At 39.2% G+C, this 23,880-nt stretch overlaps 2 protein-coding genes across 6 annotated transcripts in view; both read left to right on the top strand.

Moving 5' to 3' along the window:
* LOC133967906 (RNA-binding Raly-like protein) overlaps positions 1-9,113 on the top strand; it is a 35,383-nt gene extending 26,270 nt beyond the window's left edge. For 2 of the 5 annotated variants that reach the window (XM_062403604.1, XM_062403608.1), the window contains 8 exons: positions 3,876-3,951; positions 4,946-4,993; positions 5,734-5,927; positions 6,355-6,387; positions 6,658-6,771; positions 6,953-7,149; positions 7,679-7,716; positions 8,345-9,113. In XM_062403604.1, coding sequence (XP_062259588.1) covers positions 3,876-3,951; positions 4,946-4,993; positions 5,734-5,927; positions 6,355-6,387; positions 6,658-6,771; positions 6,953-7,149; positions 7,679-7,711 — 695 coding nt within the window. In that variant the 3' untranslated portion in view covers positions 7,712-7,716; positions 8,345-9,113. The remainder of the gene's footprint in view (positions 1-3,875; positions 3,952-4,945; positions 4,994-5,733; positions 5,928-6,354; positions 6,388-6,657; positions 6,772-6,952; positions 7,150-7,678; positions 7,717-8,344) is intronic. The other 3 variants (XM_062403606.1, XM_062403607.1, XM_062403605.1) reach the window with 3 other exon arrangements.
* A 3,210-nt stretch (positions 9,114-12,323) lies between these two features.
* On the top strand, positions 12,324-23,344 carry lrrcc1 (leucine rich repeat and coiled-coil centrosomal protein 1). The gene is made up of 19 exons (XM_062405350.1): positions 12,324-12,588; positions 13,585-13,790; positions 13,947-14,012; positions 14,120-14,287; positions 14,958-15,124; positions 15,478-15,675; positions 15,877-16,079; positions 16,852-17,017; positions 17,633-17,781; positions 18,648-18,852; positions 19,113-19,252; positions 19,471-19,672; positions 20,301-20,486; positions 20,662-20,836; positions 21,232-21,395; positions 21,548-21,756; positions 21,950-22,087; positions 22,332-22,467; positions 22,862-23,344. The coding sequence occupies exons 1-19, from the start codon at positions 12,545-12,547 to the stop codon at positions 22,970-22,972; spliced, it is 3,033 nt and encodes a 1,010-aa protein (XP_062261334.1). The 5' UTR covers positions 12,324-12,544; the 3' UTR covers positions 22,973-23,344.
* Positions 23,345-23,880: the final 536 nt, after the last annotated feature.

Here is a 23,880-nt window from a genome sequence, read left to right as displayed (position 1 = left end):
GAGCATAATGATAATGATACAGATCCCAATGCATCCCAAATCCATCAGTCCAGTATGGAAATGGGGGGGGAGGGAGACAGTATCGGCTCCAAACATAGCACCCACAGGTTATCCAAACAATGAGTTGGAGGTGTGTGTGTGTGTGTGTGTGTGTGTGTGTGTGTGTGTGTGTGTGTGTGTGTGTGTGTGTGTGTGTGTGTGTTTGTGTGTGCGTGCGTGTGTGTGCGTGTGTGACATAGTGAGTGGTCCTAATGAAGCAAAACATCATTGCTGAAGTTCTGGTTAAGGTTAGGTATAGGGTTTGGTAAGGCGGAATGGAAGTCAATACAAAGTCCCAATCAATGTGTGTGCGTGTGTGTGTGTGTGCGTGTGTGTGTGTGACAAAGACAGTAGTGCATGTTAAAACAGGATCAAAGAAAAACCCATACATACCGTCGTGTGAGATATTAAAAAAATGTTAAATCCACGAGCTCAGCACATTAGCGTGGCAGCTCGGGACTTCATTATCCACCTCTGCATCACGTTCAGCCAACTGACTCAACTCCAGCACCTGTCATGACATTTACTGGATCCCAAGGGCAGTTGATGCAAAAGCTGATTGTTTATCCGTGCAACTTTTTGGAAGCCGTCAAGGCGACTCATTCATCAAACGGGGATCCATGCGGCTTTTGTCAGCGCGAGCGTATGTCTACATGTGTGTGAGTGGGAGGCTGGTGCTTGATATTTGTTTGCGTTTCTGTGTTTGACCTTGAGCCGGGTTTTCAAGGCTGATTGAGCTGAGTTTGAACAAAAAGCCCTGACGACGAGCCGACAGACTAAATGCAGTGAGACCAGCCCGGTTTCACGCACAAGGGCTCTCTGCAGGTATAGAGGCTGCTGTCAGTCACTGGAGGAGCCACGAGCTGCATAAAGATGAGTCACAGAAATCCACTAATATATTCAAGGTTTTTATTTTCGGTCGTTACACTGAGTAAGGATTGCTGTCCTAATATAAATGTATATATATATATATTTTTTGTATGATCATCTAATGATTATTTGTTCAATAGTATTTTTTCAAGTACATCTTTACATCTATAAATCGTTTAATCCTAACCTGTAACAATGATGTTACTAGGATTATATTCTGTAATATATAGATATAAATATTTTAGGAAACAAATAAGTAGATGCAATAATGTAATAGAAGGTGAAAAGAAAATACACAAATGCAAAACATACACAAAAGAAACCCAGAAGACAGAAAGTACAGATGAGTCATTGAATTCCTCTAATGCATTTGAATACATTTGTTCAAGTTCTGTGGTTTTACTGAGTAAGACTGCCCTTACATTTACTTTCCTCTTTGTCTCATGAGCTTTAAAACTCTTGAAACTCTCCTTAAAATGTCTGCCTTTCTGCTGCTTTTTCATTTCTTGGAGGAAAACATTGGGCCGAAGAGGTCTCTGTAAATTATTCAGTGCATTCGACCTCAGTTCACCTGCCGGTCTCATCACAGTGTAGCCTTTAGGTGTTTAGACAGATCCAACCAACAGAAACTCATTAAAAGTAGATTTATTCATGCTACTTTTTCTTTTACCTTCAAAAAGCGGCATATTTGCTATAAACTGATTTGGAAGAGGGAACATTTTTGCCTCTGTTCTTGCTCTCTGTAACTTGGGTTAGCCGGTGTGATCTCCTTGTGTAAGTGAAAGTAAAAAATTGACAGAATCAGGCCGGGCAAGTTCAAGAGTCATCCCGAATTGTAGATCAATTAAAAAGACCTAATTAAAAACCAGTGTTTATCTCCAATATTCTATATAATAAGAAATAGATAGATAGATAGATAGATACGTAGATAGATACGTAGATAGATACGTAGATAGATAGATTAACTTTATTATCCGCATCATTGAATATTTGCCTTTGGCTTCTCCGAAAGGTACATACATGACACAACACCATTAAAAACATATCAAATATAGTATATATACAATAGAATATTGCAACATTCAAAAGTGCAATGGACGGGTAGCGGGAGGTTGCAAAAATAAATAAAAATAGAGAGCAAATCTTACAGAGCAGTAAATGTCATCCTTTGTTTGGTTCCTCTATGGCACGGGGAATAAAATATTGTTTGTATATGTTCCGGCTGGCCCATGGGACCAAGATTTGCCAAGTCGTAACAAGAAACTGCTCCGACTGTTACTTTCCAGCTCAGGTGGCGGTAATTCACAATGTTCCCACACCGCTGACCTCAATGTGTCTGGTCTGAAATCTCATTGTTCAAACTAATTGAACTAAACTAATTGAACTAACCCGACTACTACCACATCACGATTTGACCAAAATACTCAGGTAACATATTTATTGTAAATATATTTCCCTTACTTTAATTTGATTAACAATTAGATGATTTACATGTGTTAGATTGTTCCGAGCAAAATGATATATGAGTACAAGGTACATGAACATATTTCTTTGTGCCCTTTACCATTTTAATTATGTCATAGCAAACTCTCTGTAAAAGGCTTAATCATATGCAGATCTTAAGTAAATCTTGACAAAATACATAATAGTTTTAAATCTTGCACAACAAAAGCTATCGTATGAAGTAAAGTCATCACGGAGCAGCTCCGACTCTCCTGTCTGTTCAGTGGTGATGGTTGGAGAAACCCTGACTTCACATCCTTTGCCCATCATGATGAATTACACCGTATTCATGTCAAAGGGCTTTGATATCTCAGTGAATTACCATCCTCCGCTGCTGATTTGAAAGATTGGGCTGGATGCTGGAGACATTTTGCTCAGAGCTGACTGGGTAATTGAAATTCCCATCGCTGACCCTGTTTTATTAGAGTTGTCTGATGCAAGGATTTCATAATGAGTTGTTTTGTCACATTTTAATGACTTTTATATACGTTTTACATTAAGGGTATAATGTTTTGGGTGCTATGTATGTAATGCTATGTGTTATATTAAAATAGTTGCCATGATGATTTTATAGGATACAACTTTAAAGTTAAATATAATTAATGGCACCTTCTGGACACATTGACTGTGTAAGTGTAAAAAAAAAAGCTTTCCCCACATTAAAGTTATTTCTCTAAGATTATAAAGAAAACACTGATTTCATTAGTATACAGTGTGAATGAGGTTTATCTGATGCATCCTTGTCTGAGAAGTGATTTAGGGAAATCCAACCTTGAATGTCTGTCATCAACAATCTTCCTCTAATCCCTCTAATCTTTATTGTCAAAAGTTGGAATGAATGAATAATGAAAGTTGCCTTGTCTGGATTTATCTGACTCTATTGTCTATAAACGTTTCCCATTGCTTCTAGTAAATTTTTTATGTTTTCACTTGGAGAGTAACATGTCTTTGGTTCATGGAGATTTTGAGAATAAGATCTTGCATGCCTCATTTTTCATTCAAGGATGTGTGGAACAAAGTGGCGGTCTTGTTTATCATCGATTGAATGCAATTGGTTAATAAGTTATTGATTAAAAGCCAGTTAACAATAGCTTAACTTATGTTTCCTGTCTATATCGGCTATTGAGAGATCCCTGTCTCAACCTCGTTCAGTTTAAGAAATGGGGGACAAATCCATAGTCCTCTTTGTTTCGAAATATATAATGTTTAACCACAGCTAATATGAAGCTTTAGCAGACTCAAGGCTGAGTCTTTCAATCGCTTCCTTTATCCGACCAAAAGTCCAGGAGGTCGACATTATAATTTTTCAAAGAGAAGTAGCAATTAATTTCATCCTAAGACGAATATTTATACAGAATTTTGGAAATCTGATTTTGACCTTTTAAGATGACTAGTCATGTTTTCACAGATTCATTGTTGTGGTCAAACCTCTTTCATGCAATATCACCATTTCTTGTTTCCAGACATCAACATGGCAGGAGAGCCAAAACCATACAGGCCCAAGTTGGGCTCCAAGAGGCCTCTCTCGTCGCTCTACAGGTTTGTGTGAAACTCGTCTTACTTCTCTGGATCTGTTGACTGTTGCTTTGCTGACCTACTTTAGCTGCTGTACTTACAGTCTGTAAAATGTGTGCTCATAATCCTCGCTGGCAGGCCGCGGGAGGAAACAGCCGATTCCCTACCTGTGCTATCAGTGCCACTCGCATCCGCTGTTATTACACACTCACTCATTCCCTGACATTTTGTTGGAAGCTCAGGAAATGCAGTTTTTCAAAGTGTGACGGAACCAAGGATATAAAAAAAAACAGCAGTTTATTTCAGTTTTTAAAGGAACAGTTAACATTTCTGCAAATTGCTTTTTTGCTTATAGAGATTGATGATACAACCAATGTCACTGTCATGTTTATACACTAAATATCAACCTACAGCAAGGAGACAGTTCTACATCGATAGATCTATATAGAAAGAAAATCTCTCCAATTTACAGTTAACCCTTTATGTGTAATATGTACAAGAACCTATGTGTTATTGACAATGAGATAATATGTTGGACTGTTGATTGCAAAAATCTAAGTGTTTAAAAAAATGTAAATGTTGTTGTTTTAAATTGCTGGAGAGGCTTCGGCCCACGTGATTCAACTGATATTATTCTGTGTTGAACAGGGCAACAGTCGCTCAGCTTAATTTGACCTTGATAAGAAAACATTCCAGCATAAACCATTTCAAATAAAAAGGCAAATAGTTGTTTTTGCACAATTCTGTGTAAACAAACATGATTCAGGTGTTAATAAGTGAGCTTTAGAGATGTTGGCTCTCCGTTTTTCTCATTGGCTGCTGGCATCATGTTTACTGCAATGTCACAAGAGTTGTATTTTCTCATTTAACTCTCAGCACGAAATCCTAAACTGCTGAACCACCTCTTCTAAAGAGCCGGCAGGATTTAGTTTCTTCCCTGGCTAAATACAAATTGTGCACAATCATTTAACACTGGAGCAATAAGATATGCATATTCTTTTTTTTCTTATGTACACAGTGGCTATGAGTTTGACTACGACTACTACAGAGACGATTTCTACAGCAGGTATGTAAGAAAGATCCACTGGTAAAGAACTCATACTTTGTTTTAACTTTAGTGTTCACTCCCTTTCTTTAATCACCATGTCTTGATTTTGGCCCTCACCCTCATTTCCTTTCAAGACAGCCACTTAGACAAGGATGAGTTTTCTGCAGAATGGCCCCATTTCTGTCTGAGGCGAAGTAACTACATTATCACAGGCATAATGAATGTCATACGAGTTTTTATTCCTCTCCATTGGGGCTTACTAATGATGCTTTTATCTGCATAGGCGAGTGCTGAATGTCAGATAGTCCCCTGGCTGGTCATTTGCACTGGCAAGGCAAAGAATGCATCTTCCATTTGACATTTTCATGGGTTTGTTTACTTCCTCTGCTTTTCAATATCCCTGAGAGTCGAATCCTTCAGCTTTGAGTCATTATTGATATTTTGGCAATTTAATGTGTCGTAGGCAAAAGGGAACAGGATCTGATTGAATGGCCACGGCATTCTTCAATATGGACCCCCGATCGTTCAGACATCTTTTGCGGCATTTGTCTATTTGGAGCTTTGTAAGGATTTCTTGTGGCTAGAATAACAACATCAAGGCACCGCAGGAGTATCAGTGACACAGTGGTGTTCACTGCCCATAATGAATCCAGAGTTACAGCTCATTCCCTTTGAATAAAGCGTTCCTTAGCTGTAATACAAGTGTAACATTTTTCCTCTCTTTAATTGCTGCAACTCTATTTTTCATCTGTTTTCAGACTCTTTGAGTTTCACGGCCGTGTCGCGCCCCCGACCCGGGCTGTGATCCCCATCAAACGTTCACGACTACTCGTCCCCTCCACGCACAGAGCCAAATCCTCCTTGACAGTCAGGGCTTGCTCCTCCTCCTCTTCCTCGTCCTCGTCCTCCTCCCGAGCACTCCACGCCGTCTCTTCCGTGATGGCCCCTAAACGTATGTTATTTTTTGTCCATTGTTGTTCGTCCAATTAATTTGTACTTGTTCTGTTGACATTATTATTACTTCCTTTGTTCATTTTTGTAGTTTTGGCCATTATCTTTCTTACATATAACACAAATTTAGACACCAAAGTATTTTAATATTTCTGGAATTGTGGCAACTAACTGAATAATTGGTTCAGCTCACCGAGTTGTGAACAAACCAACCGTTAAGGCAATCACTGTATCCAAACCACTTGGGCTCTCCAGAATGTTTTGACATGTTTCTGTTCACTGTTTAGGTTTCACAGCCGCAACTTCTCTGTTTGGTTCATTCTAACCATATCATTTTCTGCAAAGGCCCTGTTATAAACCCATGGTATAGGTTCACATAAAGCTGCCTTCACGAGACTAAAGATCAGAGTTCTGTGTTGTTACTGCAGAATCGAGGCCAAAACTCCAAAAAGACCATTCAGGTTGTATGAAATTATCTTTCTTCCATTCATCCAAAGTTGTTATTGATCATACTCTGACAGATAATAATCAGCAGTCACAATGCAGCACAGTGGAATACCTTAAACTTTCATCCTCACGCCCTTTTTCACACTGATTTCTGACAAAGAACTTTCTCTTTGAGACACGTCAGAGCGCCGCAGTGCAGCAGCTTTGCAGTTGTAACTGCGTCTGTCTAGTTGTCAAACTTCAGATTTTCAATGCTTTTTAATGCTGTTCGTGTTTGCCGACAGTGAAGACGGACCAGCTCGTAACAATCAAAAGGGAGTTGTCTCAGATCAAGACCAAGATCGACTCACTGCTGGGAAGGCTGGAGAAGATTGAGCGGCAACATCGCTGTGACGCCGGTAGGACATGACAGAGGGGCGGGGGGGGGGGGGTGCTATAGACAGCACATGGGGAGAAGACACACAGGGTCTTTGAGGAAAAAGGACAAAGGGATTTAGAAAATATTAAAAGCTTTGTTCAATAAACCTCTAATGTTGTGGTGTTAACTGCTCGTCCTTGTCCCTCTTGCTCTTTTGCCAGAGATGCAGAGGAAACAAGAGGAGATGTGTGAATGTCTCCATGGTGATGCGCTGGACCAATCCGGTGGAGAGGAAGCGGATGGGACAGCCGAGGTGGAGGCGGGGGAGATGACGGACGGTGGTGAAGATGACTTTGAAGATGAAGGCACCAGCGACATGGTAATTAGGACAAGACGCCGTTACCAGTCTCAACAAGGAGTGAGTGGCAACTGAGTTCTCCTGTAAGGATAATGGGTTCAGTCGGGTTACTGTGTGCGTCTGTGTAGGACACACGTCCATTAATCACATGATGCTGTATGTGATTCTACAAGTCATAATCTCAGGTCATAGGGAAATAAACACTTCAGGAGGTTCTTTTTGATCCTGTACAGTCAATGTAAAGATTTACTTTTATTGTTTAGCTTCCTAAATTAGCCGATCAGTTGATGGACCATCTGTAGCTGACTGTTCTCCCTACGAATTAGATTATTAGATGCTAACCACAATAAAAAGCTCTTATCAATTCATATCAGTTGCATTCAACTTAAAGCTTCATTAAGCTGTTTGTGTCCTTATTCATTTTTGACCTTAAAGTTATTATTATATATTGTATTATCTGCCTCAGAGATTCTACTAAATGACTGCACATAATTTAGTTTGTATAGATGCAGAATAGAAACAAATAATGGATGACTGTATTCCACTTATGTCTATAACAATATAATAATCAAATGTTTTTGTGTTGCAGATAGAGAACCACATATCAGATATTGACAACTGAGTAAGGTCAGTATTTAAATGCACTATTTTATTAACAAGGAAACTAATCACTGTCTACCACTTCACTTCCTGAACAGAGTATGAAAAACCTATTCTCAGTAGATCTTTTAGTGGCCTACTTAAAATCAACAGGCACCGCTATACTCAAAGTTCTGCAGCTTTTTTCTCCAATTTTAAACAAGAGCGTGAGAGAGAAAAACACAGCTCATCCCCCTCCAGTTTAATCCTTCACCCTGTTCGTCATTCTCTCCATCTGGGAGTGTGAGGAGAGACAGGTTCTCTGCAGTGCTCACTGACGACTGTCTGAACAGCCACTGAGATACGACGTCTCCTCCGCACATTTAAATATCCGCCGATATTCTCTGCATGTTGACACAGTGATGAGACTATTTGTGTAGCTGACATTTCCTTCCTGCCCTCCTCAAGCGCCCGATAATGGAAATGAACATGATAGACTATTGAGTGGATGACATAATGAACTGTTTGTCCTCAGTTTGCTATCTCAGGTTATATCAGGATCATTTGTCTATTTTAACATCCACCCACCTGACCTGAAAATGGACCCACATGTGTTTTTCAGTCTGTCTGACAATAATGATGGATTGTCACTGCTGTCTCTCTTGTCTTTTTTAAGCCTGAAGAGAGGAGGCCTACAACACATGAAGTTGGAGGAACAGATACCAGCAATACCTTCTTTATCGAGAGGGTGTATTTGAAATGAAATGAGAGCAGTGACAGCAGGAGGAAGAGTTTTACAACCTTGTTTGTTGCTAGTTTGCTTCATTACAACACAACACTTCATCAAAAAAGCCGGTTATCGATATTCTCCACACTGCTGCAGCGAGATCAACTTCGAACAGCAATCCATATTTTCCCCTTCAGACAGATTGCCTATCTGGATAATCAGGACACTACGGTATATTGTGTGCTTAATATATTATGATCTGTGTGGTGCATAAACATACAATTACGCGATCAATCAGATGAACAATGGGATGCCCTCTTTTTGTCGTACTGCAGATTTATGTTTGTTCTGTTTCTGTGCATTGAAAACTGTGACGAGCCCCGACACGGGCAGAGAGCTAAATATGAATGTACGAGGAACACGTTTTCTTTGACACATGATAAATAGGTGTTTTTCTTTTAATTGTACGTTATGCTGAAAATGTACAGTCTGTAATTTATTCACAACGTCTCCACACTGTATTGTTCGCACATAACGTCTGTCATTTGTTTAAACACGATAGGGTGCATTTTTTAATTCTGTTGCTATTCTGTTTATTGTAATCAAAAGATAACTATTTTTTACAATTAGCATGTTGAAAATGTGGCTTTTATGCATCATTTGTAATCATTGCATCTGTCGCAGCTATGGAAGATAACAGTTTTGGAAATAAACCCGTTCCTCCCAAAAACAGAAGTGTTTTGTCTGCTGCTCTGAACAAAAACCTTCTTTTACTTAAGGATTACAAAACATGTTACAGATAAGTTGCTTTGGAAAGTTACGTCACTCAGCTGAAGGTTATACACTATCAATCATCAAATTATTGTTTTATTTGTTTAGGGATAAAAGCCAATAAAAAAACAATTGGTAGAAAGGTACGGAAGAAACTGCACAGTTTTTTTTATATTGAGAAATGTGTTCACTTACAGCTTTCCTGCAACAATGGAAAACACATATCAAATAGACTATATTTAAAAAATGCTTTCATTACTTATTGACTGAAATGGCTTTAAAGTGCAAGTCACACTCACTCACCCATACACACAAATTGTCTATATGCAACACTTTTTCTATCATACATACTACTACCACAGGCATTTTCAGTATTTACGACACATCAGAATGCAGACTGGAAGAGTCGGGGATTGAACCAATGACCCTTCCTCCTGAGCCTTGGAAGTTAACACTTTCTACATGTTCTATAACTTTAGATGATGCAGTAAAAAAGGACAAGACGATGGCTTCAACTGAAGACCTCCATAGTCTCCGACTACAAGTTGATGATCATGATGATGATGATTAAGAATAACTTTGGAGATTCTTTAATTTTTTATCTAGCACAATAGATTCTCGTTTTACTTGTCCAGTACTATGGTTTATGATCAAGTCCCTGTCTGTTTGGTTGTCTGAATGGATTCCTTTGAAGCTTTGGGGGAAAGATGCATAATGGATCATAGAGAAACATCATTAAATTCAAGCTCAGGGGGTGGATGCAGGAATTAATTATTTCTTAAAGATTGCAACATTTACCCTTAATTTCTCAGAGAATATTCATGGATCTTGATAAAAGAAATCAGGCATGTTTAGAGGACTACAAATCCCCCTCTAGTGGCCTATATACAGCTTCATGAGGGGACTGTCCAGCCTCGGTGGAAGTATGCACTCTACCGAGATCCACTCTAGTTGTTTCCATAATTTCCATGCCTAAGTGTTGTGTCTCTGAGCCAGCTGTACGCTCTTCCTTAAGCACAACATGAGAAATATCATTGCAATTTTGCTGCCTTCCTTTTCCACTGCCTGGTTTACAATGGTATATAACTTTTCCCCCCCACAGTCAAAGCGTTTTTATACAGTAGCAAGGTAAAAATAAGGACACAAGCTAAATGTAAAGATTCTCCACTCAAGTTTAATTGAAGCATTGATATACATCAGTCCTATGAGAAGGGGTTGAACATATTCATCATTATCATTCATTATCAATCATCATCATTATTTGTTTAATGCAGTGTCCTTGAGGACTACAGCCAATGGGAGATACAGTAAGTGGTGGCGAGGCAGCAACAGATGGTATTTCTAATTCATTCACTTCATTAGCACCAGATCATAATTTGCACAGGTTAAGGAGGGCCAGTGGCAGCGTTGCAGGTATAATTGGTTCTATCATCACTGGCCCGCAGCCACTGAGTACAATGATCCGTCAAGCTGCAATTCTAATATGGACAAGGTTCAGTGTGTGATGAACTGAATCAATCAGCGGCCTGTGTAAATGCTGGATGAATTATGAAAATAATAGACGTCAAGATCTTTATATTGCGTCAGCGATTTGTCATTATTCACTGAAGGCATGGTCTCACAGGTCTAATAGTCACAGGTAGATTAAAATTAAAAATATTTATTAATTATACTTTAAGGAAAGATCATATATAAAGAGAAATATTAATTATTGAATAATTATCCATCTTCATTATCTTTTACATGGATTAAATTGACGCATTTATTTCACTCCAACATTTGTTCTATTTATCTTTTTTAAACACAATCCAGTGAATAAAATCGACCATATATTTGCATCACCAAAAATTTGTGAAGTGATTTATTACATTCCTCTCCTGCTGTTTGTGTCCACATGCAGAAGTTAATTTCATTTGCAACAGAGGCCAAGTGACCTTATTGATTCTCTATGAGCACTATTCTATTCACGTTAGGTCAATCAAACATACTGTGTATACTACTAAAGATCATAGTGTGTGGTTTCCTACAGAGTCACATGCAATTTAATTTCATCAATAATATTACAAAGTTGTCAAGGTTGAAGGATTTGTATAAACCTTCCCTCAAGGTTTTGTATTTGAAAGTGAAAATTGCTGAACATAGAAAGCAATTTAATTGAAGATCATGGATTTGATGGTTGTTTTGTAATAAATGCATGTAACGTCTTTTTACTTTTGCGTTTTTGTGCTAACAATTCTCATGCAGCATGTTGTTTGTACAAACAACGACTGCATTTAAAACATTTTCAGACTGTGGAGTCGATGCAGAGGACGGCGGGGGGGTTGTACAAATGAGGGACGAAGCTGCTACTTGAATTGAAACAAAAGTATAATGATGTGGTGAACAGGAATACTGGGTTTTAATCATGATGTGCTTTAGCAATAAGATTACTTTTGATTCAGATAAACACAAAAATCAATATCAGTTAAACACGGGTGCATAGAGATAGATTCAGACAGAGTACTGACTAATACTGTTGGCCTGAGGTAAACACATCTGTAAAAATATCAGATAAAACAGACTTTATATGGTTTGTACATGAACACACTGCACAGTGTTCAGTATCTGACATGAATATACTTGTTTAAAGATGGATCTGACACGTGTTTATTGTATGCACTTTGTTTAATAAGCTTCAAAGTTCACTCTCGACATTGAAAACATCCTTTGAGGAAAGAACTGCTTCTCAGGGTCCATCTGACAGGTTCCTCTCCTTGCTAAGATCATGTGATGTGGTTGCAGGCTCCAGAAAAGCTAATAAAATAGACATTTGAATAAACTTTGAGGATCTAATTTAAGCCTGCAAACTCAATAGGTAACTCAATCTATTTATCTATATATCTATCTCTCTTTTAAAAAGACATAAAAGAAAGACACAGAATAACCACAAACAGACACAATGTGAGGTATATACCTGTGGAAGATTTGTAGAAAAAAAAATTCTCTGGTGGTACACAGACTGAGACATATGACCTCAGCACCATCTTTAAATGTGTCTTTGTACATACGTCAACTTAAAGGACGTGTGGGCGGAGTCTCCGAGTGTCCCGGATGTTGCCGTTGCCCACGTCACGTAAACAGGAAGTTGTGATCCCCGAAGCGGTTAGTTCAACTCAATGGAGGCATATATCAGAAGAAAATGGTTTTAACTTAAGTCTAAACATGGTGTAACACGTCAGTAGTTTCGCTGCTTCGGCCCCGGTACGTGTCGCGTGGAGGCGGGTTGCAGTGAGAGAGCCTCCGTGGAGCTCGGGCCACAGTGAAGTTTGGCTGCTAAGTTTGTTAGCTAAAGATTTAGCTTCGTCCTGCGGGTAAATAACAGAAGCTCACGTCGTCGTAATGGGAAATAAGGAGCTGTGTCTTATTGACAAGGAAATAACAAGGTATATACATCTCAGGTTGTTATGGTTCACCACTTGAGCAAAGGTGGTGAAGTACTTTCGTAAAAAGTACAGAAGTATTATTAATAAGTCAGTATTAGTTATACTTGAATCAATACGTGTGTAAATGATGTGGCTAGGTCAAGGTTAAGCTAGTATTTAATATACTGCTTGTTAGTTTAATGGAGCAGAGATATAAAGTAATAACAATAATTGTCGTAATGAATTTATCATCAATAGCAATATAACAAAGGGTCTTAATACATACATATGCATTATTCATATACAGAGAGAAGGTGTAATTCATCCATATCAGATTTGTAAAACTTGTTTGTTATTCTTTGCTCATACAGAAGATTTTAAACCCTCCACCTTCACCCAGCAGCAAAACCCATTCTTTGAATTTAAAAGTAATAGGATGCGACTGATATGAACGTTTTTATCATGATGTGATTTTATGGTCATGTCGTCCTGCCCTGTTTTGTAAGATTATCCCAGGTCTTCCAAATTAAATCTTAATCTTCAAAGCGAGAAGTTAATACAGCCACGGGATAAACACATTGAAATACAAATAAACGTTTTCCTCTGAACTGTTGTGAAGGGAAGTTAAGCATTAGGCGATAATTAAAATACTCTCTTTATTCATCCCTTATTCTTCATTTGTCCTATACTTTATTTATCATTCCTTTATAACTATTACATCCTTATCCTTTAGATCAGGATAAATACAAACAAACTGTGCAAAATGATGTTTACATTTGATAATGGTTCTAGCTGTGATAGGCATGTTGCACAATGGTTGGGAACTTTAATAGCCCTAAACAATTAACAAATATATAAACACAGTGTAACTAATGTTGTTGTTAAAGTTGTTTAGTGGGTAATTGTTGGTTGTCACCCTACAAAGTTTACTTGCAGAAAAAATGGTTGTAATAAGTGATTAAACATTTTTTTCTGTAATGCCGAATCTGTTCTATCACCTTCTTGCCTTTTGTCTAGCTTGCTGGATATCCCCCTGAGTCCCACAGTAACATCCCTCAATCTGCACTGTAATCACATCCCGAGGATCGAGGGCCTGACCTCAGCTTGGCATCTGCAGCAATTAGACCTTTCTTCCAATTGCATTTCTAAGATCGAGGGTTTAAGTTCCCTCACTTCCCTCAGGACATTAAATTTATCCTGCAACTTAATCACGAAGGTTGAAGGTGAGTCTTTAGTCTCAGTTTTAGCCGGACAATTAACGTTTCAGCTTCCAGTCATTATTCTTCATTACTGGCTCTTGTGTTTACTCTTCTGTTGCTGCCACAGCTATATGACATGTAAAATCACTCAGGTGTTAATATCCCCTCCCTGTATCTCAGGACTGAACGGCCTCGTGAACCTAACAAGATTAAACTTGTCCTACAATCAGATAAATAACCTCACAGGTGAGTTCAATACAATCTGAACCGATTTTTCCTTTCTGCATTCAAAGGCAAAAAATGACCAAGTGAATGACATATCAACGCTGTTTATTCCTTGCTCTTCTCATTAGGGTTGCTGTACCTTCATGGTTCAGAGTACAAGCTGAATTTCCTCGGTCTCCATAGCAACCACCTGGACCACATTGATCACCTGCTGCAGTGCCTGCTGGGATTGCAAAGCTTAAGAGAGGTGACGTTAAGCAAGGATGGCAAAGGCAACCCTGTGTGTAGATCACCAGGTAGGGCATGGACATTTCATTGTGAAATACAGTTGTAAAAAGTCCTATTATCCATATATTAACTTTAAATCTGCCATTACAGATACACTGTGTTTAAACATGAGCTGATATACAAAATAACAAAAACTTACACTATATGGTTCAATCAGACATTTCTTTGTCAGAAAGATTTTTGATTGAATTGTGTGTGTTCATGTAAACATTAGCACAGAGGACAGCTGCTAGATTTTGAAGTCTAGCTGTCAGTATGTGTAGACATCATTTTAGTTGCAATCAGTTCTCATTAAATGAGCTGCATTAATAGAGCATATGAAGAAGAGATGTTATCAGGTGTTAACCACTGGTGTGACAATAATGAACTAGATGAATACCTTCCACAGAATTCTCAATATTATAATAGAATAATACAAGGGAGAAGATGTAGACAACTCATTAATCTCAACTCCATAGATATGTGATTTTTTTTTTCTTAAATAAAGAGTTATAATTTCATGAGAACAGACAATACATGTTTTGCAATGTTAAGGAAAGTGATATAAAGTTATAAAGATTTCCTGCTAACAACAAACAAACTACTTAAGTGAAAGCATCACCTTCTTTGCAGCAATAATAATTGAGTTTATGGCTAAACCTTCTGATCAGGTTTTTCAAAATGTCTGTCATGTTGCAGGTTACAGGGAGATCATCATGCAGTCATTGCCACAGATCTCTGTCCTGGATGGAAAGGACCTACAGGGACACCCAGTAGATCTAGGTCCAGGCAGTCTCTGTGATATCCCCGGCCTCGAGGACTATGTGGACCTCCTGCTTTCCTCAGATACAAGTCACAATGAAAATGTAATTTTAAGGACTAAACTTTTCTTTATCTTTCATTATTGACACCTCTCACCTACTGAAAGTGCTAACAGACCAAAATAAGTGTAATATTACTGAATGAGTATAAGTTTGAAAATTAGCTGACTTGCTTGAATATACTGGGAACTAGTGGATTAATACCAGAATAGCAAAAGTTTGGGATTCTGAACATTTTAATGAAGACATACATTGATTACACCAGATAGTAATTTCCATAATTTTTCTCTTATTCAAAATTAGCTGGAGTAGAGATTAACATAGGCATGGTAGTTACTTTGATTTAAGACTGTTTCTTTAATCATGGGTAAAAATCTAATAGTTTTTTTCCATTGCAGCGTAAAGGGGATGTCCCTCTGACCACACCACACATTGACAAGGTGCTGACCCAGTTTTATCAGCGGTCTGCTTCTGAAGAAGTCACAGATCCAGCTGCACAACCGGTTCGCCAGAGCTTCCATAAAGTTCCCTCCACTGATGCGGCTGAACAGCGCATCAGGAAACTGGAACACCAGGTGTCCCAGCTCATCCAGCAGGTGCTTATTCAACACTACCGAAAGCCTGAGTCATTTATTATGAAGTATTTGTGTCTGGTATGATAGTTACTGCTTTATATTCCAGTTTATGATGCTGCTGTGGCTATTAAATATCCCCTTTGTATTTATCTAAAGATTTCATCTGTCAGATATTTTATTTTATCCCCTTACACACGTATTTCTGCATTGTTTACCGATCAGGTGCCTACAGGTCAAAAATCCGCTGACTCCACTCATCCTGTGGTGCCGTTACGAAAAGCCAAGAGGGACATAGACCGCACTTCTGAGAGTGAGTGTGACAGCGGGAAGGAGAACAGGAGGCGCACCAGAATCCCCAAACATCATAACAGCATACCAACAAGGAGGACAACCAGCAAGGAGAAGACGAGCAGGAGATCCGACGGGTAAGTCTCTGCTCGCACAGCTCTGCACTAAACTGTGTTTCAGCTGTCAGGTCCTCATGTTCTCATTTCTTCTCCCTGATTTTGTTTTAATATTTAACTGCCGCCCCCACAGAGCAACAAATTTGATAGAACTTGCTGTGTTTTTTACTCTCTGTTTAAAGGTTTATTAGACACGAACAAAATCAGGGAGTGTACCTCTCAGTAATGATGTTACATTCATATACTCACCAAAGATGCTGACACAGAGGTGTTTATTAAATAATAATGACAAAGCCGGCATCGATAATAATCTAACACATTATGCCGCAATCCATATTTCCATTTTTTACATTATGCATAAAGTTAATATCATCAGGTATCTTGATGATAAAGGGAAATCATCTTACGTCTCAGCTGAAGGGGGGATGTTACATTTTCCGCTCTGAGCAATGTAGTAAACTTTCCTCCTCTATAATAGAAATTTCAACTGTCATCTCACCGCCATGATTAACGACCGCGCTTCTACGATTAACAACCTCCTCTTACTTCATCAGCCACTGATGACATGTGCTTAAGATTCAGTAATTTTACTTAAGTAAGTTCCCAACTGTCCAAGTCAAAAGCAAGGTGATTTTAAAAGGATAGTTCCAAATTCAAATCTGGTAAAACTTTTCTTACCTATAATATTGAACAAGTCGTCTGGTTTGACCTTAATGAACCAGACGTTGGCCCGAGGGCTGTTTATAATCGATTTTGCAGCTGGTTCAATGCCTGTGATTTGTTCTGTGCGCAGCGATCAGGAGAATCCGAAACAGAAGAGCTCAAAGTCGGCTGCGGTGCCTCATAGGAAGACCAGTGACACAGACGCAGCAGGGTCAACAAGGAGCAAACCTTTGAGAGCTGCCAAGGCCTCGGGCAGTTTGAGAACCAAGTCCACTGAGGAGCAGGAAACCTACAAGGTACAGCATGGATAGGTCACCTTCAAATTGAAGAGCAGCTTCTGTCTTTATTGGATGAGTGTAATATGAAAAAGGTTATGGCCCCTTACTATAAGGGAGTAGAGCAGTAGTATCTGCTGTGTTTGTCCCAGTGTGTCTGTAAAAGCTATTTTGTTTGTATTTCTTTTTAAGCTGACTTCCACAATAACAAACACACAGAAGCAGGATAAGAGATACAACTTCCAGCATATTACTGTAAAACAGACTAGAATATGAGAAACAAATATATATTCTCAACATTTTTGACATCAAATCTATGACTCATAGGTCATGCATGACTAACACAAATAATGTGAAATTTTGTAACAAAACAACATTAAACAGTTCATTAAAAACTCAGTACATACTAGCAAATGTGTATCTAGCTGTACAGCTAATAATTATATTACTATCAATAAATCTGATAATATGTTTTGATTAACCTAAAAGCTGGAAAATAACCTTTTTTTCAGTTCATAGGACAACAATTAAAAAAGTTGAGATGTGATTGAAATCCACTTTTTAAGTGGCCAAAGTGATGGCATTGGTTTTGTGTTTTTTTTAACCCATGGGTATTTTTGTCTGCATGTGGCTCAGACTATTGTCGAGGAGCGGGACCAGGAGCGAGAGAGGCGTTGGAAAGCCGAGCAGGCTGTGAGGAAGTTAACAGAGGAACTGAAGTGCCTGCAGACCAAGGTCAGCGAGGAGAAAGACCTGCAGTGCATGGCCGTGGACACCACAGACCGGTAAGAGGAGAAAAACATTGTTGCACATGTATACACTTGGCACACAAACTTCCACACAGCGTCTCTAAAGCGAATTTGAAGAAAAGGGATAATTGAACCTCATCTCTGTGGATTTTAGTTGTCAACTGCATAATGGATTCTCATCAATTTCTACCCTCTTGATCTTTTGTACTGGTTCTCATGAGACCAGGGCCTGCTGCCTGTCTCATTCTCGAACAATGGGTATCCATCCCACTATTAAAATTAGCCACTTTCATTGTCCCATAGCCTCTTATGAAATCAAGCACACATATTGACTCCATCACACTAAAAACCTTTGAGTATGCCTGCAGGTCTATGTGGTAATAAAGCTATCCTGTATAAAAAAAAAGATCATTAACCTAAGAACCTATCCAGCTTATATACTTCATATTTAAATTCCAGAAGCTATTATGGTCCATAATTGAATATTCCTATCTCTATCCCCTCTTTCTACACTGCACAGACCCATCCTGAGAGCCAGGTGTAACTATTGTCTGCACAGTCCTCGTCTGCACAGCACCCTGCTTCAATCAATCTGCATTATGCTTGTAATTAGAAGCCTGGTGACAAGCATATGTCAGCAGCTTTTCATGAATCAATCTTAGCAGTCACTTTCAAATGATACTAAACACGGCTGTTACTGTTGTTTCCCTCGCTCATCAGGAGACGGATAACAAAGAAATTACTCATCATGAGTTCAGATTTACTTTGAATCTGCTGAAGTATCAGAGTTCTTCACATTTTTGTTTGCCTATATCAATTTCCATATTCGTTAAAAAAGGGACATTCAGGGTATTACTCCCGCATCTCTTACACCTCCTTCTCATGGTTTTCCTCCCACCCAGACTGAAGGAAATGTTGCTGAAGGAGCGTTCGGGGCACTCTGAGCTGCAGACTCGTGTTGAGGAGCTGCAGGGGAGGTGTCAGTCCCTAACCCAGCAGCTGGAGAAGGCCCGCGGCAGTGAAGAGCAACACAAAACTGCACTGCAGCGACTGGAGGAAAGCATCTCCCACGGAGAGGCACTCAGGGCTCGCCAGCAGGCTGAAGAGGTACTGTAGCTGGTTAAGCATTGCAGACAACACGCTTTTCTGGCAGTGTACATTTCTTTTGAGTGTACATTCACTCAGATGATTCTAGAAATGCAAACCCCTCTCATTTTGTTTCCTGGTGAACCTGTTAAGTACCTGTCACTATTAAATTTGATTATACTTGTGCAGTATTTTAGTGTTCGGAATGATTTAGAACTCAGCAGAGAGAGTCACTCAGTGCGACATGCTGGTAAAATAGAACTCATGCTGACTTTTCACAGATGAAGCAGCACCAGGAGCTGGTAAACAAGGCAGCAACTCTGAAGAGAGAGCTGGACATTCACCGAGTCTCTGTACGCCAGCACAAAGACAAACTGCAGCAGCTGCATGAGCTGCTCGCAGCCAGGGAACAAGAGCACAGGTACATCTGTTATGAGGATTCTAGACTCACTACTGAAGGAACATTTTTGTCCAATCATTCATTATATAATCTCTTTATGGAAACACTTTCCCATGGTAAAAACCCATTAAAATTAGAATTCCATTTTATTACCTACAAATTACAATGTGAAGACTTCCTGTTAGTGGTAAACATCCCTGTTGTTAATCAGGTGGACGTGTCTGGCATGTTTTCTACAGAAAACAGCTGGAGTTGCGGCTGCAGCCTGGAGGGGCAGATTTCCGTGAAGCGGTGGCAAAAGAAGCAGCCTTGATGGAGCAGAGACTTGCACACAGGGAGGCTGAGCTGCAGGAGAGACTGGCGGATGGCAGGAAACAGTACGCTGCTTTGGAGGACGAGTTCCGCATGGCACTAACCATCGAGGCCGCTCGCTTCTCTGAGGTCAGCTGAAAGAGGGAGAATAGCCATACAGATGGCCTGTGATTTTACATTCTATTCTCTGCACAGTCTCATTGATAACAGATTGCTACATCCAAATAAAAGTGAAGTGTTGAACTGGAACTGACAGCAATCTCAATAAACACAATAGATTTTTTTGAGGCCCATGGAGAGAGCTGAGATTGAATTAGGATCATTTGACTCTAGACAAGCAGTCAGTGATTGCCACAGGAAGATAGTGATACAAAGACAGCCAGACAAAGGCGTTGGCTTTAAATCAATCTGTACTTTCATGTTATGGTTACCAATTTAATTTTCAGACTCTGTACAAAATCTAATCTTATTCTCGGTTACAACTGCTTGCACAGGTTGCCAGGTTAAGTTCAAACTTTTCCCCTTTGAGAAAATTCAGATTGAGAAACAGATTGCCTGCCAAACCTTCACTTGTGAAAACCTTTAAAAGATTGCTTTCTGTAAATCTGTAACATTGAAGCCTTTTTTTCCTGTGAGATCTCAGCGGTGACATTGATCGATAAAATTGTTAAGTCAGGTAGTGCATGCATCAAAGAGGCTTCACTCTGTTTAACTTGTAGATGTCTCATTAACATTCAGCAACACTCTGCTTCTGTAGGTGAAGGAGGCTTGTGATCAGATGGCTGCAGAGCTGATGGAGCTCAGGGCGACCCTCGTCCAGTCCCAGCAGAGGGAGAAGAAGTCTGCCTCTTTGGTGCAGGAGCTTACAGCCATGGTCAAGGAGCAGAAGAGCCGCATCTCTGAGCTCATCAAAGCCAAGAGAGATTCTGTCACTGATCTGAAGGTAAATTGAAATCATGTCACCTGATTCAGGTTTGAGAGAGTGGAGATGACCAGTCCTGAGCATTAGTCACTGACTAAAACATGAATACTGAATCATCCAGCTGCCTTCCCATCTGTCAGCCATTATAGGGGGCATCCGATCATTAATATTGTCTCTCCGTCCGTCCCTCTGCCAGAGTCGTCTGCATTCCTTGGAAGCAGAGGTGGAGCAGGATCGCCGTCTCAGCCTGCAGCTCGAGTTGCTCAAGAAAGACAAAGCGCGGCTTATCTCTCAGCTCACAGCTCAGGAGTCAGTGATAGATGGCCTGAGGGCAGAGAGGCGGATCTGGGGCCAGGAGCTCGCTCTGCAAGGTTTGAGACATCCAGAAGGACAATTGTCCACTCTAAAGTGGCTGTACTATGTCTAGCTTGTTCATATAGTCTGAAAGAGTGGATATTACTCTGTGATGTGTCGGCCTGTGAATTATTATTGATTGTAGAGTATGAAGTAGGTCTTTTTTGTGGGGCTAACTACTGTAGAAACTGATTTTTATTTATCCTGTTTCAAGTAAAGCCTGCTATCTAGTGGATATATGGGGGACATACACTCATATGTCTTTTTAGTACATATTAGAGATTTAAAAAAAAAACATTGAATAGTAAAATTAGTTAAAGAATAATGATTAAGGAATAAAGGTTATTGTACAGTTAGTGTTATCATTAAAGACATGATCTGATTTACATTTTCACGTGCATGTCTTTGATAGGATCGTCTTTAGCTCAGGATCGTGGGCGCCTGGAGGCCAGGATCGAAGTGCTGAGCACTGAGCTCAACACGCAGAAGAAACAGAACGAAGGAGACAATGACGCCCTCAAAATCAAGACCAAAATCATTGATGACCAGACAGAGACCATCCGCAAACTCAAAGAGGTAGTACTCCCTTCACTTCTTCAAACCTTCAAACTTTTATGCATTTACTGTCAGCATTGGAGTTGATGTATTTTTCAAATGTGATTTATATATATATATTTGTTGATCTCTTTTCGTCTTTCTTATACTCCCCAAATCCCCCTGCTGTTTAGGCTTTTCAGGAGCGTGACGATCAGATCCGTAGGCTGCGTGAGGAGGCAGTCCAGACCCAGAAGAAGCTCAAGCAGCAGCAGGAGGAGGAGGCAGCTCGGCAGGCTGAGCTGAGAGAGCGTCTGGAACATCTGAGCCTGCGTAAGGAGGAGCTGAAACAGCAGCTGGGGGACAAAGAGGCAGAGCTGGAGGAGGTCAAAAGAGCTTACAGGCAAGGACCCCATCACAAATGCACTATGTCAAGCACAGAGGAGCTCTCATGAGGCTTATGTGTAGAAGATTAAATGAGACAAAAAGTTAAAGGTGCATTCTACTGCTGTTGCTGATGATCTAACATTAATGTTGCAACCACTTTTTCAAACATCCATACCTTTTCTTCTTGGTTCTCTCTCTTTTTTTATTAGAGATTCCAGTGAGAAGTGGCAGGAGAAGGCAGACCTGCTCACTCGGTTGGAGAGCCAGGTTAAGCGCATGAAGGAGAACTTTGATTCCAAGGAAAGCTTGCTGCTTGAGGAAAGAGATCAAGCAACAGAAGCACACAGGTACACTTACCAGAGGAAAATCTATCTTAGGCGTTTTGTTCTTCCGCTCTTCAGAGAGGATTGAGGGGTATTGATCCCCTTGCCCTTGAGAACAAAAAATATAATTTTACATTCAATATTTATCTAGATTTATGTAATTGTTTCATTGCTGGGTCCATCCACCCTAAAAGCCTTATTTTACTTAAGTCAATTGGGACACCATCTAAAGGTCTTGCATTTTAAATTGTTGCCGTCTTCCTTGCAGAACCGCTGTGGAGAAGTTACACTGTGTGGACGATGCTTTCCGGCAACAACTGGAGTCTGTACAGGCTGCTCATCAAGCTGAGCTCGTACGACAGGCTACTGAAAAGCAGCAACAAATAGAACAAACCAATCAGAAGGTGAAATATACAACGTTTTTACAGAAATGCCCGGTTTTCCTCTAAGCTGGTAGACAGAATTGCTGCTTTGTGCCAGATCGATAATTTATAAAAACATGAACAAAAGCCATCACTCTATGATGAATAAGGATTAGTCTTTCTGCAGTAAATATCGTACCACCCTAATTAAAATAGTCGTAATATGGTGGGTGGAGCAATTTAACATTTCATTTAATTGCATAATGGGAAACATTAACCTCCTTGGACATTCTCATTAAGTGGTACTTTGTTTCTTGATTGAGAAAACAAATATATTAAAAATGTATAAATGTTAGGAAGTAGAGCAAACCCTATAACGGAAACTATGTTCGTTCAGTCCGTCTTCTTCCTCTAATCAAGAGCATGTCTTCCTCAGGTCTTTGAAGTGGAGCAGGAGATGCGTCAGCTTCTGGAGGAGACAGAGACGGAAAAGAAAATCATGGAAGAGAAAATGAAACGTCTCACTAGTGTACTGAAAGACTTTTAACCCATGACATATTGTGTGTCCTCCATAAAAATGTATATATTAAAATGCTAAATTTGTATTAAAATGTACAAATCTATTTTGATACTAAGTTATTTTGTTTTAATATATCATGATTTATGTAATAAATTTTCCCTTGAGCATATTTCTGTTACAAAGTGTTGGCTTTTGTCTTATTTAATCATAACGAATGAAATAAATCTACAAAGAATCTTAATTTTGCAACAGTCGAATGAGAATAGACAACAACAGGCAAAGTAAGAGTTATTGAAACAATTTCATTGCAGGAGGTAATTTACTATAATTTTGTGATTATTATTTGATATAAGTTGTACAATGAAATATATACATATAGATGTGTACGTTGTAATATTTAAATATACTTGGTAAATGCCTGTTGTGCTGCCCTTGAACAGTTTTATAAAATACATATAAATCATTAAGGTAAACTTTGACTGGATAAGTGCTTGCTAATCATAAATGTTGAATAAAGAAAGTTAAGCATTTTAAAATGATCTCAGAATCTAATTCAGTAATGAGATTATCTACATTTCCCAAATAATATCTGAAATAATTTATATACTTTTTTAAAGTGGCCATAATTTTGACTGTAATATTAACATTTGATTTTGGTACCTTTTGACTTTTCCATGAAAAAGTCAATATTCAGGTCAGATTTTGGGGGAATTTACCACAAGGGGTGAATATTTTGTATTTATTTTAACTTTTAAATTGTACCTATTCGTATAATAAAGTATACTATTTAACTTCTTATTTTTTTATTATATTTATTGATATTTTTGGGTGGACACGTACAGAATCAGATTGGGGAGCGAATGATCTGTGCTGGCAACGAGGGGTGTGAAAACAAAAAATGGGAAGGGCGGGGTCACACCCTGGACGAGGCGGTG

This window comes from Platichthys flesus, chromosome 14, assembly GCF_949316205.1.
Source record: "Platichthys flesus chromosome 14, fPlaFle2.1, whole genome shotgun sequence".
NCBI lineage: Eukaryota > Metazoa > Chordata > Actinopteri > Pleuronectiformes > Pleuronectidae > Platichthys > Platichthys flesus.
Note: the sequence above shows the minus strand (reverse complement) of the source record. Positions and strands in the feature narration are given on the sequence as shown.